Source organism: Cynocephalus volans, chromosome 4 (genome assembly GCF_027409185.1).
Source record: "Cynocephalus volans isolate mCynVol1 chromosome 4, mCynVol1.pri, whole genome shotgun sequence".
NCBI lineage: Eukaryota > Metazoa > Chordata > Mammalia > Dermoptera > Cynocephalidae > Cynocephalus > Cynocephalus volans.
Genome location: NC_084463.1, coordinates 71,391,091 through 71,405,960, shown reverse-complemented (window position 1 = coordinate 71,405,960; position 14,870 = coordinate 71,391,091). Strand labels below are relative to the sequence as shown.

Sequence of the window (14,870 nt, the reverse complement as noted above, 5' to 3'; positions counted from 1 at the left end):
CCCTTTATTTCCTTCTCTTCTCTGATTGCTCTGGCTAGTACTTCCAACACTATGTTGAATAGAAGTGGTGAGAGTGGGCATCCTTGTCTAGTGCCTGTTCTTAAAGGAAAAGCTTTCAGCTTTTCCCCATTCAGGATGATATTGGCAGTGGGTTTGTCATATATGGCTTTAATTATGTTGAGATACTTTCCCTCTATACCTAACTTATACAGGGTCTTTGTCATGAATGAGTGCTGAACTTTATCAAATGCTTTTTCAGCATCTATAGAGATGATCATATGGTCCTTGTGTTTGAGTTTATTAATATGGTGTATCACATTTATTGATTTGCGTATGTTGAACCAACCTTGCATCCCTGGGATGAATCCCACTTGATCGTGATGAATAATTTTTCGTATGTGTTGCTGTATTCTGTTTGCTAGTATTTTAGTGAGGATTTTTGCATCTATATTCATCAAGGATATCGGCCTGTAGTTTTCTTTTTTGGTTATATCTTTACCTGGTTTTGGTATCAGGATGATGTTTGCTTCATAGAATGAGTTTGGGAGATTTGCGTCCGTTTCAATCTTTTGGAATAGTTTGTAAAGAATCGGTGTCAATTCCTCTTTGAATGTTTGGTAAAATTCTGCTGTGAATCCATCTGGTCCTGGGCTTTTCTTTGTTGGGAGCCTTCTGATAACAGCTTCAATCTCCTTTATTGTTATTGGTCTGTTCAAATTTTCTACGTCTTCACGGTTCAGTTTTGGGAGCTTGTGTGTGTCCAGAAATTTATCCATTTCCTCCAGATTTTCAAATTTGTTGGCGTATAGTTGTTGATAGTAGTCTCGAATGATTCCTTGTATTTCAGATGAATCAGTTGTAATATCGCCTTTTTCATTTCTAATTTTGGTTATTTGAGTCTTCTCTCTTCTTTTTTTTGTTAGCCATGCTAATGGTTTGTCAATTTTATTTATCTTTTCAAAAAACCAACTTTTTGATTCGTTGATCTTTTGAATTGTTTTTTGGTTTTCAATTTCATTCAGTTCTGCTCTGATCTTAATGATTTCTTTCCGTCTGCTAACTTTAGGATTGGATTGTTCTTGTTTTTCTAGTTCTTTAAGGTGAAGTGTTAGGTTGTTCACTTGCCATCTTTCCATTCTTCTGAAGTGAGCATTTAATGCAATAAATTTTCCCCTCAATACTGCTTTTGCAGTATCCCACAGGTTTTGGTATGATGTATCATTGTTTTCATTAGTTTCAATAAACTTTTTGATTTCCTGCTTGATTTCTTCTTGGACCCATATGTCATTAAGTAGAATGCTGTTTAATTTCCATGTGTTTGTATAGTTTCCAAAGTTTTGTTTGTTATTAATTTCTAGTTTTAATCCATTGTGGTCTGAGAAGATACATGGGATAATTCCAATTTTTTTGAATTTATTGAGACTTGATTTGTGACCTAATATGTGATCTATCCTGGAGAATGATCCATGTGCTGCTGAGAAGAATGAATATTCTGAGGTTGTTGGGTGGAATGTTCTGTAGATATCTGCCAATTCCAATTGGTCTAGAGTCTTGTTTAGATCTTGTGTTTCTCTACTGATTCTTTGCCTAGATGATCTGTCTAATATTGACAGTGGAGTGTTCAGGTCCCCTGCTATTATGGTATTAGTGTCTATTTCCTTCTTTAGGTCTAATAGAGTTTGTTTTATAAATCTGGCTGCTCCAACATTGGGTGCGTACATATTTATGATTGTTATGTCTTCTTGATGGATCAGTCCTTTTATCATTAAGTAGTGTCCCTCATTGTCTCTTTTTATGGTTTTTAGTTTAAAGTCTATTTTGTCAGATATAAGAATAGCCACTCCAGCTCGTTTTTCTTTTCTGTTTGCATGGTAAATCTTTTTCCATCCTTTCACTCTTAGTCTGTGTGAATCTTTATGGGTGAGGTGGGTCTCTTGTAGGCAGCATATAGTTGGGTCCTGCTTTTTGATCCAGTCAGCCAGTCTGTGTCTTTTAATTGGGGAATTTAAGCCTTTAACATTAAGAGTTGTTATTGAAAGGTGTTGATTTATTCCTAGCATTTTATTGGTTGTTTGGTTGTCTTAGGTGTCTTTTGTTCCTTGCTTTCTGATTTACTGTTTGGTTTCTTTGTTTGTTGGTTCCTTAGGTTGTAGATAGTGTTTTTGTTAGCTTGTTTTCTCTTCATGAATGCCATTTTTATTGTACTAGCGGGTTTAGATTTTTCTTAGGTTTTTATGGCAGTGGTAGTTATTTTTCAGGAACCAAACCCAGTACTCCCTTGAGGATTTCTTGTAAGGGTGGTCTTGTGGTAGTGAACTCCCGCAGTTTTTGTTTGTCTGAGAAATATACTATTTGCCCCTCATTTCGGAAGGATAGCCTTGCAGGGTAGAGTATTCTTGGCTGGCAATCTTTGTCTTTTAGTATTTTGAAAATATCATCCCATTCCTTTCTAGCTTTTAGGGTTTGTGATGAAAAGTCTGATGTTAACCTGATTGGGGCTCCCTTATAGGTGATTTGACGCTTCTCTCTTGCAGCTTTTAAGATTCTCTCTTTGTCTCTGAGTTTTGCCAATTTGACTATGATATGTCTTGGAGAAGGCCTTTTTGGGTTGAATACATTTGGAGATCGTTGAGCTTCCTGGATCTGAAGATCTGTGATTTTTCCTATACCTGGGAAGTTTTCTGCCACTATTTTGTTGAATATGTTTTCAATGGAATCTCCATTTTCCTCCCCTTCTGGAATACCCATGACTCGGATATTTGAGCGCTTGAGGTTGTCTGATATCTCTCTCAGATTTTCTTCCATGTCCTTGATTCTTTTTTCTTTCTTTTTGTCTGCTTGTGTTATTTCAAACAGCCCATCTTCAAGTTCAGAGGTTCTCTCTTCAACTTCGACAAGCCTGCTGGTTAAACTCTCCGTTGTGTTTTTTATTTCGCTGAATAACTTCTTCAGTTCAGCAAGTTCTGCTACATTTTTTTTCAGGACATTGATTTCCTTGTATATTTCCTCTTTCAGATCCTGTATACTTTTCCTCATTTCATCATGATGTCTAGCTGAGTTTTCTTGTATCTCATTCAGTTTCCTTAGAATTATCACTCGAAATTCCTTGTCAGTTATTTCAAGGGCTTCTTGTTCTATAGGATCTAGAGTATGAGATTTATTAACTTTTGGTGGTGTACTTTCTTGATTTTTTGTATTTCTGGTGTCTTTTTTTTGGTGTTTATTCATTGTGGCAGGGGGTTTCACAGTCCACCGGTTTGAGACTAATGACTAACTAGGATGTTGCTGTGGTTGCCAATTTGGTATGGCTCCCGCCGTGACTGCTCAGTTGGCCTCTAGTGTCTTGTGTGTGTGGTTGCCTCGGGTCTTGGGCTTCTCCGGGGATCCACCTTTCTGGTCAGCTTGTACTCTGCTGGGCTGGTGGATCACGCACCACAGGGTGTGTGATCTCTGTTGAGCTTTCACTTTCTGTACAGGACTTCTCCCCGTTCCGTGTGCTCTGGCCCAGGCTGTTAGATCGTGCAGTGGCGACCCCACCGGGTGTGTGGTTTCTGTCGAGTCTCCGCCTCCCTGGCCGCACGTCTCCCCCCTCTGTGCACACTGTGCTGGGCTGGGGTGTGTCTTCTGCACCCCTCGTCTATCAGCTGGGCCTTCAAGACCCTGCTCAGCACCGCCTCGCCCAGGAAGTCTACCAGGTTTCTGCTAGGCACAGACGACCGGTCTCTCTGGGTGCCTTTGTAGCACTGTGTAGATCTTTCTCGGGTCTTGTTCACCTTTGTATCCCCCCGGTATAAACCGAGTCTAGTGCCCGCCTGCAGCCTGCTCTCCGGCAGGTTCTAGCGGACCTGGGAACTCTCCTACCACACTATTCCCAACCAGAAATTCGTTAGGCTTTTTTCCAAACTGGTGGTCGCAGACATGGTATCTGCCTCCCAGTAACAGGAAGTTTACCGGGCCAGAGTCCAGGGTGTGGTGGAGTGACAGTCGGCCCGCCCGTATTTCCTAGCCCTCCCAACACTGGTCGGGACGCCCCACACCCCCAGCCCCGCCAGAGAACCGCGGAGGGAGTGGGAGAGGAGGCCGGCCCGCAGAGTCCGGAAAGCCCCGCGCCAGGCCAAGCAAATGGGCTCAGTGATGGCCGATCAGGGCGGAGCTGCCCGCACCTGGGAAAATGGAGGCAGCACTGGGGCAGTGAGTGGCCTGGTGGTGCAGGCGGGAGCCGGGTGGGCAACCACCCCCCGAACAGAGCTGTGCCAGGGATCACTCACAGTGCTGTGCCAGGTCGGGTGTTCGCTCTCTGTCTCTGGTTTGTTGCCTTCCGTGTTCTCGGTGCTGCCGCCTCGGGCTGTTCAGTCGCGGCGCCGCTCGGGCGCTCCCAGGAATCTTCTTTAATGCCGGCCTGAAACCTCGAATCCTGAATAGGGCAGCTGGCCGCCTTCAGTGCGGCCCCAGCCTCCGGGATCCTGGCTGCATCCACAGCAGCCCTGGCGCCGTGTTCCCTGTTTCAAGACTCGCTTTTGCAGCTAAGAATCAGTTCTTTTCCTGCTCCACACTTCAAAGCTGTTGCCGGTAAATGAGGCAGCCTCTCCTGCCGGGGGCAAAGTGGCGTTGAGCCCCCACGACCGGCCAGCAGCAGCAGTCCTCCCTTAAGAGATGGCCAGAGGAAGGTCCACAAGTTTCCCGGCTGCCTGAGGCCCAGTGGCCACCTTTTCCACCTCAGCTACTCCGCGCCAGCCGCCGCAGCCGCCGCCATCTTGAAACTCCCATTCCTGGCCTGTCTTTTAATTTTCTTTTTAAACGGTTTTTATCATTATCTTCACACAGGAATCACACATCTGGAACTCTAAATATGTATGTAAATAAATTCATTGCATTATAGCAAACTATATGTTCTTTATCATATTTGTTATTCCTTCCCCAAGGTGTCATAATCGCCTCTTCCTCTTGTTTCAGTAATCCAAGAAAGCAGTTGTTGCAAACTTTAAACAAATACTAGTTTAAGAATTCTTTTTATTTTCTTTTTTTTAATTCCATGAAAAACCAGGGGGGTAAGCCTTTGGAAAAAACTATATTTATCAGAATAATTTTTATTTTTCACCGATATTAATTGAAAATGCTTAATTTTGTATTCTGAATTATCTTGCATGATGAGTGTGGGAAAATAGCCTTTCAAATTAATTTTAATAATGAGCTTAGATTGACTTTGTATTTAATATTGCCACGTTCTTTTTGGATACTTATCTGCATTTATGACAAAACAAAAATCATTTTGAAGAATGTGTTAGAGTATTTAGTTATTTTGTTGAAATAAATTTGCCATTAGGTCAACACTCTATCTCAATTCTTAGGTTGACTAGATTTAAAATAAGCTGTTGTAGTTAACGGTATGATAGGATAGCACATGCCTATAACACCTACTCATTAAAATTACCATGTGATGTATGTAAAATTAAATCTCTATAAATACATACTAGTTGGGCTTCTGGGAAGTCTTCTCTGAGAAAAAATGGCTCGGCATGATAAATAAGATATGTTTTTTGATTCAGAGGTATATCAAATCTCCTCATTAATTACAGTAAAGCTTTCAGAGATTCTCCCTCTCAGTGGAGGTTTTTCCAGATTCAAGGCCTGTAGTCAGTCACTCAATTTTATTGATGCCAAGGAAATCCTTTTGTATCCAATGTTATTCTTTTGTTGATCTTACAAAGATGTTTGAAATTCTCATATTTAGATTAAGCTAACTATTGAAGTGCATGTATTGTCTAGGAGAGGAAATAGTCAAATCCTTATTCTGCCCTTGGCCTTGTAGCAAGATTTAGTTTTATTACGTTAGCAGAAAGCTCATATAACCTATGTCTCTGAGGGACAGGGAAAAATTTGGCCATGTTGATCATATTTTCTGGATTACTTGGGCTATGGTTTACAACTGAAGACCTGATGTAATTATTAGTAATCAGTAGTTTTCCTTTCACTTTCAAAAGTATCCTTGTTTGGGCGATAAATTGTGTGATCTTTTTAATATTGGGTGACTCAATGGATAATGAAGAGTATAACTGTACTGGAAACTATGGAGAAGGTGTGAGTGAAAAGTATCCAGAAAGGAGATGGAAACATGATTAATTTAAATTTCAGACTTCATATAATTTTTTTTTGTGAAGACACCTATAAGATATTTGTGCTTTATTGTTTATGGACAGTTCAGTTTCAAATTGGTTTTCTTTCAATCGCTCAAAATTTCTGAGATTTTTTTTCCTTCCTACCATTTGGTGTATGCTGAGAAAATGCAAACTAATTTGATACTAGTCTAAGAATATAAAATTACAGGGCTGACCAGTTCAGTTGGTTAGAGTACAGTATTGTAACACCAAGAATATAAAGTTTTAAAGGTAAATCGCATAGGGGAAAGTTCTGCAATTCCAAAATAAGGATTACTACTACAACTAACCAATATTTATGTAGTACTTACTATGTCATGCATGTATTACTATTTAGGTAGAGCCACACTTAACTCATGTAATTCTCAAATCAACCTGACTGTCGTAGATACATGTATTATAAGGAAATTAAGGCACAGAAGAGTTAATGCACTTGTCCAAGGTCACATAGCTGTCAGATGTAGAGCCAGGATTCAAATGCAGACCATCTAACCCCAATCTATGCTCTAAAACATACTCTCATATGAGTATGAGTATGTGTTTTTAACCTTATTTATTTTGTATTATTTCTGTTAATGTAACTCTATTTAGCTTATCAAGAGATAGGCTTTACTTTTATTTATAAAATGTTTTTTGCGTTTATCACATTTATAGGTATTAAAAATAGAAATAAAATTACATAGCATTCTAGATGTTTTAAAAATCATCTCTTTCAAAAAATATCTCCTGCCTAATCTTTTCTTTTTTCCCCAAGGAGAGAAGAATTGAAATAGATATTGTGCATCTCTAGCCTTTGACCTCTCTTCTGAGCTCCTGACCTACAGTTCCAACTACCTGTTGGATATTTTTATCTGGAGCTTCGTAGGCAGCTCAAGCTTTATCTGTAACTAAAGTCACCGTTGTTTGTTTATTTTTAAATAAGGATCTTTCAGTGGCCAATAACAGCACATTTAGAGGGAAAAAAAAGCAACAACAATTTATGCTTTTAAATAACTGAGATGTCTAAAAGGTTAGGGCTAACTTCAGAATTCAAATGATGTTACCATGACATCTCTCTCTTCATCTTAAGAGATGGATTCATTTTCAGATAGGTTCTCTGCACCCTTCATTAACAATGGCCTTTGGTGACTCCATGTACTGGTGACTCCACCTTTACCATTATCAGAGGTTATATTTCTGGACTAGAGATGTGTCACTCCCCTCTTTTCCCTAGAATCCTCTTCCAAAAGGATTCTGATTGGTTACCTTGTGTTGCTTGCTCATCTCTTGAGTGCAATGCTAGGTTATTGATAACCCCATGAAATACACTGAATGGGCATGGAGAGCAGGCAAGGCAGCTCTCCACTATATCTTCTTCTCCAACACCCTGTCACTGGTTTAAAGCTTTAATCTGATCATAATATTGCCTCAATTAATATATTTCAGTGAATTCACATTGCCTGAAGTATAAAACATTTATTGTATTCCCTATCATTGGAGCTATCACAATCTTGGCCTAGTAATGCAAGCTACAAATCTGCAACTCATTCTTCCTATGTCTCTTTAATTTTTCATTCAGTTACTTATTCAACTATTCTTGCTAAATCTGTTTCTCAAATGTCTCATGAATTTATCCTGTTTTGACCATATCCTCTGCTGGTGGCTTCATGTATGCCTTCATCATTTTATTCCTGAATAAATACATCATTATATCAGATGGTATCTTGCCCCCATTATCACTTCCTTTACTGTTGTTGAAGTGATCTTTTAAAAACATTAATCTGATCATAATATTGCCTCAATATATTTCAGTGAATTCGTATTGCCTGAAGTATTAAAAATTTCATTCTCTTTCAGCATGGCATAAAAAGTTCACGAGTAGACAGACTCCAGATTATTCTTGCCATTTCATATGCATCATTTTTGCCCACACTTTTTTACTTCAGCTATGCCAAACTACTAGAAGTTTCCCAAATGCTCCAACTTTTTTATTCCTCTCTCTATCGTGCTGTTGTTTTTGCCAGAAATGCTTTTTTTACTTATTTGCCTAGCTAATCTTTCTTTGCTTAGTTTGACTTGAATTGTTTCCTAGAGGCTTATCCTAACTCCACATAGTATCCTTCTGTAGTACCTTGTGCACTTCTGGATGATGGAATTTTCATTTTTGCTTCTTTATTGTATGTGAAGTCATTGAGGGTGAGGGAATGTATCTTATTAATTTCTGTACCCTTTGTACTGCCTTACTGTAGTTGTTATCCAACATATTGTAGATGAATTAATGCATGAATAAGTGAATGAGTGAACAAATGAATGACTGAAAGGTCAGCATTTCTGGATCTATTATAATTTTTTAAATGTAGAACTTTAGTACATTTAATTATGGAACACAGAGATAAATTGTACCTTAGAAATCTTGTCTAAATCCCTCTGTAGAAATATAAATAAGATGGAAACAAACTTGTAAGTACCCTTTGAAATTCTTAAGTATATTTTCTTAGCTAAAACATGATGTGTTGAAACATTACTTTCTTCTTTTCTTTTATTTAACGGCATCAGATCATTGGTTTGAAATCATGGGTAAGAACTTTTTAAAAATTTAAAATAATTGCTTTCATGGTTAGGCAAAATCAAGTAGAATTATGAAATGTTTGCTATTGCATGCTAGCATAAAGTTAGATCTAATGCCTATGTGTAGCACCATGATAACACTTAAGAGCCTGTTTACTAACCATGCCATTTTGTTCATTGAGTGAAACCCCTAGAAATAGATGCTGGGTAAAGATCATACAGGGTTGTAACATAAGGGGAGGTGTGGTAGGAGTAATCTACTCTGAGTGCAAACAAAAATGGGTGCCTTGTCTGTAGAGAATTTTATTTTATTTTTTGGTGGCTGGCTGGAGATCTGAACCGTTGACCGTGGTGTTATAACACCATGCTCTAACCAACTGAGCTAACACGCCAGCCCCTTGTAGAGAATTTTAGAACAATAAAGCTGTTTTAAAGCCAGCCACCTCTTTATCGTCACCAACTGCTAGCAATTCTAAACAACATTGGTGATAGAAAGATGTTCACCTACAGGGCACATGGTCCCCACCATTGCCCTTCCTCTTGGTATGCCACTGAGATAACATATATGTTCTTATTGGATATACCCCAATTCTTTTTTTTTTTTTTTTGGATATGTGCTATTTTTATTTTTTTATTTTATTTTTTATATTTCATTTTATTTTGTCAAAATACAATATGGTTGATTATTGTGCCATATACCAAAACCTCCCTCCCTCCTCCCTCTCCCCCTCCCTCCCCCCCTCTCCCCCCTCCCTCCCAACAATGTCCTTTCTGTATGCTTGTTGTATCAATTTCAAGGAATTGTAATTGTTATGTCTTCTTCCCCCCTGCCCCGTTTTTTTTTTTTTTTTGTGTGTGTATTTATTTATTTTTAGCTCCCACAAATAAGTGAGAACATGTGCTATTTCTCTTTCTGTGTCTGACTTGTTTCACTTAATATAATTCTCTCTAGGTCCATCCATGTCATTGCAAATGGCAGTATTTCATTCTTTTTTATAGCTGAGTAGTATTCCATTGTGTAGATATACCACATTTTCCGTATCCACTCATCTGATGATGGACATTTGGGCTGGTTCCAACTCTTGGCTATTGTAAATAGTGCTGCGATGAACATTAGGGAACAGGTATACCTTCGACTTGATGATTTCCATTCCTCTGGGTATATTCCCAGCAGTGGGATAGCTGGGTCATATAGTAGATCTATCTGCAATTGTTTGAGGAACCTCCATACCATTTTCCATACAGACAGCACCATTTAGCAGTCCCACCAACAATGTATGAGAGTTCCTTTTTCATGCAACCTCACCAGCATTTATCATTCACAGTCTTTTGGATATTAGCCATTCTAACTGGGGTGAGAAGGTATCTCAGTGTGGTTTTGATTTGCATTTCCCGGATGCTGAGTGATGTTGAGCATTTTTTCATATGTGTTGGCCATTCGTATATCTTCTTTTGAAAAATGCCTAGTTAGCTCTTTTGCCCATTTTTTAATTGGGTTGCTTGTTTTTTTCTTGCAAAGTTGTTTGAGTTCCTTAAATATTCTGGATATTAAACCTTTGTCAGATGTATATTTTGCAAATATTTTCTCCCACTCTGCTGGTTGTCTTTTTACTCTGTTAGTTGTTTCTTTTGCTGTGTAGAAGCTTTTTAGTTTGATATAATCCCATTTGTTTATTTTTCCTTTAGTTGCCCGTGCTTTTGGGGTCATATTCATGAAGTCTGTGTCCAGTCCTACTTCCTGAAATGTTTCTCCTATGTTTTCTTTAAGTAGTTTTACTGTTTCAGGGTGTATATTTAATTCTTTAATCCATTTTGAGTTGACTTTAGTGTATGGTGAAAGGTATGGATCTAGTTTCATTCTCCTGCATATTGGTATCCAGTTCTCCCAGCACCATTTGCTGAAGGGCAGTTTCTTCCCCAGTGTATAGGCTTGGTGCCTTTGTCAAAGATCAGATGGCTGTAGGTGTGTGGGTTGACTTCTGGATTCATTATTCTATTCCATTGAACAGTGTGTCTGTTTTTTTGCCAGTACTATACTGTTTTGGTTATTATAGCTTTGTGGTATAGTTTAATGTCAGGTAGTGTTATGCCTCCAGCTTTATTTTTTTTGCTCAGCGTTTTTTTGGCTATGCATGGTCTTTTTTTATTCCATATAAATGTCTGGATAGTTCTTTCCATTTCTGAGAAAAATGTCATTGGAATTTTGATGGGGATTGCATTGAATTTGTATATCACTTTGGGTAGTATGGACATTTTCACTATGTTGATTCTTCCAATCCAAGAGCATGGGATATCTTTCCATCTTCTTGTATCCTCTCTAATTTCTCTCAGGAGTGGTTTGTAGTTCTCATTATAGAGATTTTTCACATCCTTGGTTAACTCAATTTCTAAGTATTTTATTTTTTCGGTGGCTATTGTAAATGGGCAAGCTTTCTTGATTTCTCTTTCTGCATGTTCACTATTGGAGAAAAGAAATGCTAATGATTTTTTTTTTTTTTTTGTCGTTTTTTCGTGACCGGCACTCAGCCAGTGAGTGCACTGGTCAGTCTTATATAGGATCCGAACCCGCGGCGGGAGTGTCGCCGCGCTCCCAGCGCAGCACTCTACCAAGTGCGCCACGGGCTCGGCCCAATGCTACTGATTTTTGTGTGTTGATTTTGTATCCTGCAACTTTGCTGAAATCATTTATCAACTCCAAGAGTTTTTTGTAGAGGCTTTAGTCTGTTCGATATATAGGATCATGTCATCTGCAAACAGGGACAGTTTGACTTCATCTTTTCCAATCTGGATGCCCTTTATTTCCTTCTCTTCTGATTGCTCTGGCTAGTACTTCCAACACTATGTTGAATAGGAGTGGTGAGAGTGGGCATCCTTGTCTAGTTCCTGTTCTTAAAGGAAAAGCTTTCAGCTTTTCCCCATTCAGAATGATATTGGCAGTGGGTTTATCATATATGGCTTTAATTATGTTGAGATACTTTCCATCTATACCTAACTTATAGAGGGTCTTTGTCATGAATGAATGTTGAATTTTATCAAATGCTTTTTCAGCATCTATAGAGATGACCATATGGTCCTTGTGTTTGATTTTATTAATATAGTGTATCACATTTATTGATTTGCATATGTCAAACCAACCTTGCATCCCTGGAATGAATCCCACTTGATCGTGGTGAATAATTTTACGCATATGTTGCTGTATTCTGTTTGCTAGTATTTTAGTGAGGATTTTTGCATCTATATTCATCAAGGATATGGGCCTGTAGTTTTCTTTTTTAGTTGTATCTTTACTTGGTTTTGGTACCAGGATGATGTTTACTTCATAGAATGAGTTTGGGAGATTTGCATCTGTTTCAATCTTTTGGAATAGCTTGTAAAGAATTGGTGTCAATTCCTCTTTGAATGTTTGGTAAAATTCTGCTGTGAATCCATCTGGTCCTGGGCTTTTCTTTGTTTGGAGCCTTCTGATAACAGCTTCAATATCCTTTATTGTTATTGGTCTGTTCAGATCTTCTACGTCTTCTTGGCTCAGTTTTGGGAGCTTGTGTGTGTTCAGAAATTTTTCCATTTCCTCCAGATTTTCAAATTTGTTGGCGTATAGTTGTTTATAGTAGTCTCGAATGATTCCTTGTATTTCAGATATATCAGTTGTAATATCACCTTTTTCATTTCTAATTTGTGTTATTTGGATCTTCCCTCTTGTTTTTTTAGTTAGTCATGCTAATGGTTTGTCAATTTTATTTATCTTTTCAAAAAAACCAACTTTTTGATTCATTGATCTTTTGTATTGTTTTTTGGGTTTCAATTTCATTGAGTTCTGCTCTGATCTTAATGATTTCTTTCCGTCTGCTAACTTTAGGTTTGGATTGTTCTTGTTTTTCTAGTTCTTTAAGGTGAAGTGTTAGGTTGTTCATTTGCCATCTTTCCATTCTTCTGAAGTAAGCATTTAATGCGATAAATTTCCCCCTTAGTACTGCTTTTGCTGTATCCCACAGGTTTTGGTATGATGTATCATTATTTTCATTAGTTTCAATAAATTTTTTGATTTCCTGTTTGATTTCTTCTTGGACCCATATGTCATTAAGTAGAATGCTGTTTAATTTCCATGTGATTGTATAGTTTCCAGAATTTTGTTTGTTATTGATTTCTAATTTTAATCCATGTGGTCTGAGAAAATACATGGGATAGTTCCAGTTTTTTTGAATTTGTTGAGACTTGATTTGTGACCTAATATGTGATCTATCTTGGGGAATGATCCATGTGCTGATGAGAAGAATGAATATTCTGAGGTTGTTGGAGGGACTGTTCTGTATATATCTGCCAAGCCCAATTGGTCTAGAGTGTTGTTTGGATCTTGTGTTTCTCTGCTGATTCTTTGCCTAGATGATCTGTCCAATATTGAGAGTGGGGTGTTCAGGTCCCCTGCTATTATTGTATTAGTGTCTATTTCCTTCTTTAGGTCTAATAGAGTTTGTTTTATAAATCTGGCTGCTCCAACATTGGGTGCATATATATTTATGGATACACCCCAACTCTAAGTTTTCATTTTACTCTGACTTTCATATGTGTTCTCTTATCCCTATAGCCCACAATTGCAGTACACTCATCAAATAAATGTGAAAATTTGAAAAATAAAAACTAGGTCAATCCTTGGTTAAATATGATTTACTATGTAGCAATGGTTATTTGATGACTTTTAAATTTATCATACATATGATATATATTTTATACATATGTAATTGGCTTTCTTTCATCTGCTAAGTACCAACTGTGTGTGCAGGGCATTTTCATTAGTTTGTAACTTTCTATTTGTTTAATTAATTCAGAGCATTCTGTAGTAAATTGAGTTTCTAGTTCATTAGATCTTAACTGATAACCTATGCTGTTTTTTCCTGTAGGACAATCTTTTTGTAACATATGATATATACTGCATTAGAAGAATAAATTTCTTAAAATGTAAACAATTATATTGATTATATTTCAGCAGTATTTTATAATTAAATTAGCTCATACTTTTTTTTGTAAGGCCTTTATGGTTTATTTATCCAAAGAATATATAAAGTGAGAGAATAACTTTCTTGTGAGTTTTAAAAGCCAAAAAGAATGGTGCAAATGGTATCAGCATGGTGGTAGAGCTCTTGCTTGTCATATTGTTAATATACACTTTTTTTTGTTATTGTTTGGTAAGTAAGACTGTACTAGCTTTACTGTGTTGAAATTTAATTACCTACTATTAATTTCTGGTCACTGGAAATTTATTAAAGTTGCTTCTGGTGCAGCTAAAAACTGTACCTTTTTTTTCTTCTTATAGTTGTATATTTGTGTTCTCCAGAGCCTAAAAGAAAAGCTCAGTTAGTAATTGATTCATAATTTTTAGGAAATTATTTTCATTTAAATAAAAGCATATAATTATTTTTAAAATGTTACCTTTCCTTTTTTTTTCTTTTTAACTAGAGTCGAGTATGCCCATTTCTTATAGACCCTTCTTCCCAAGCTACAGAATGGTTAAAGACGCATTTGAAAGACTCGCGTTTGGAAGTTATTAATCAGCAGGTATGTATTACTTATAATTTAGATATCAACTAGGAGTGGCATCTTAATAATGAAAAAAACTGTGGATCTGTAATCAGAAAACATAGATTCAAGACTGGGCCTGTAACTTACCTGGTGTGGGACCTGAGGAAAGAAATGTAACTCTCTTAGCTTCAGTTTTGTAAATTGTAAAAAAGGGATACAAATATTTATTTGGTGCTAGGTGTTGATATAAGCTCTGGGAATTTGATAGTGAGTGAGGTAGTCACAGTTTCTGCCCTTATGAAGATGACAGTCTAGTAGGTTAGAGAGGCAATTAAATAAGCATTTAGACTAAATTATGATTAATGAAACAAGTATGGAATGCTAGAGAAGTAAGAGTTACTAACTTAGCTTAGAAAATCAGAAAAGCCATGTCTTTTAGCATTTTTATGGTTACTCGGAATGCCTCCTATAGTTTCCTATTACCACAACTCACCAAAAAATCTCTTTAATGTGCCCAAGATTTCACATATTAGTCAGTAATATGTAGCCATAGTTCTTTCAGTAGTGATTTCTCACTGTCTTAGTTATCTTGCTGAGCAAATTCTTCTTATTTTAGGAAGGCCTAGCATATGATTGGTTTCATTGATATCCTTC

General features: G+C 37.3%; 1 protein-coding gene across 2 annotated transcripts in view; it reads left to right on the top strand.

Annotated features, from left to right (window-relative positions):
- Positions 1-14,870, top strand: part of DYNC2H1 (dynein cytoplasmic 2 heavy chain 1) — a 321,263-nt gene that overhangs the window by 106,614 nt on the left and 199,779 nt on the right. Inside the window, exons 64-65 of one of the 2 annotated variants that reach the window (XM_063092855.1) lie at positions 8,691-8,711; positions 14,154-14,252. In XM_063092855.1, coding sequence (XP_062948925.1) covers positions 8,691-8,711; positions 14,154-14,252 — 120 coding nt within the window. The remainder of the gene's footprint in view (positions 1-8,690; positions 8,712-14,153; positions 14,253-14,870) is intronic. The other variant, XM_063092854.1, reaches the window with a different exon arrangement.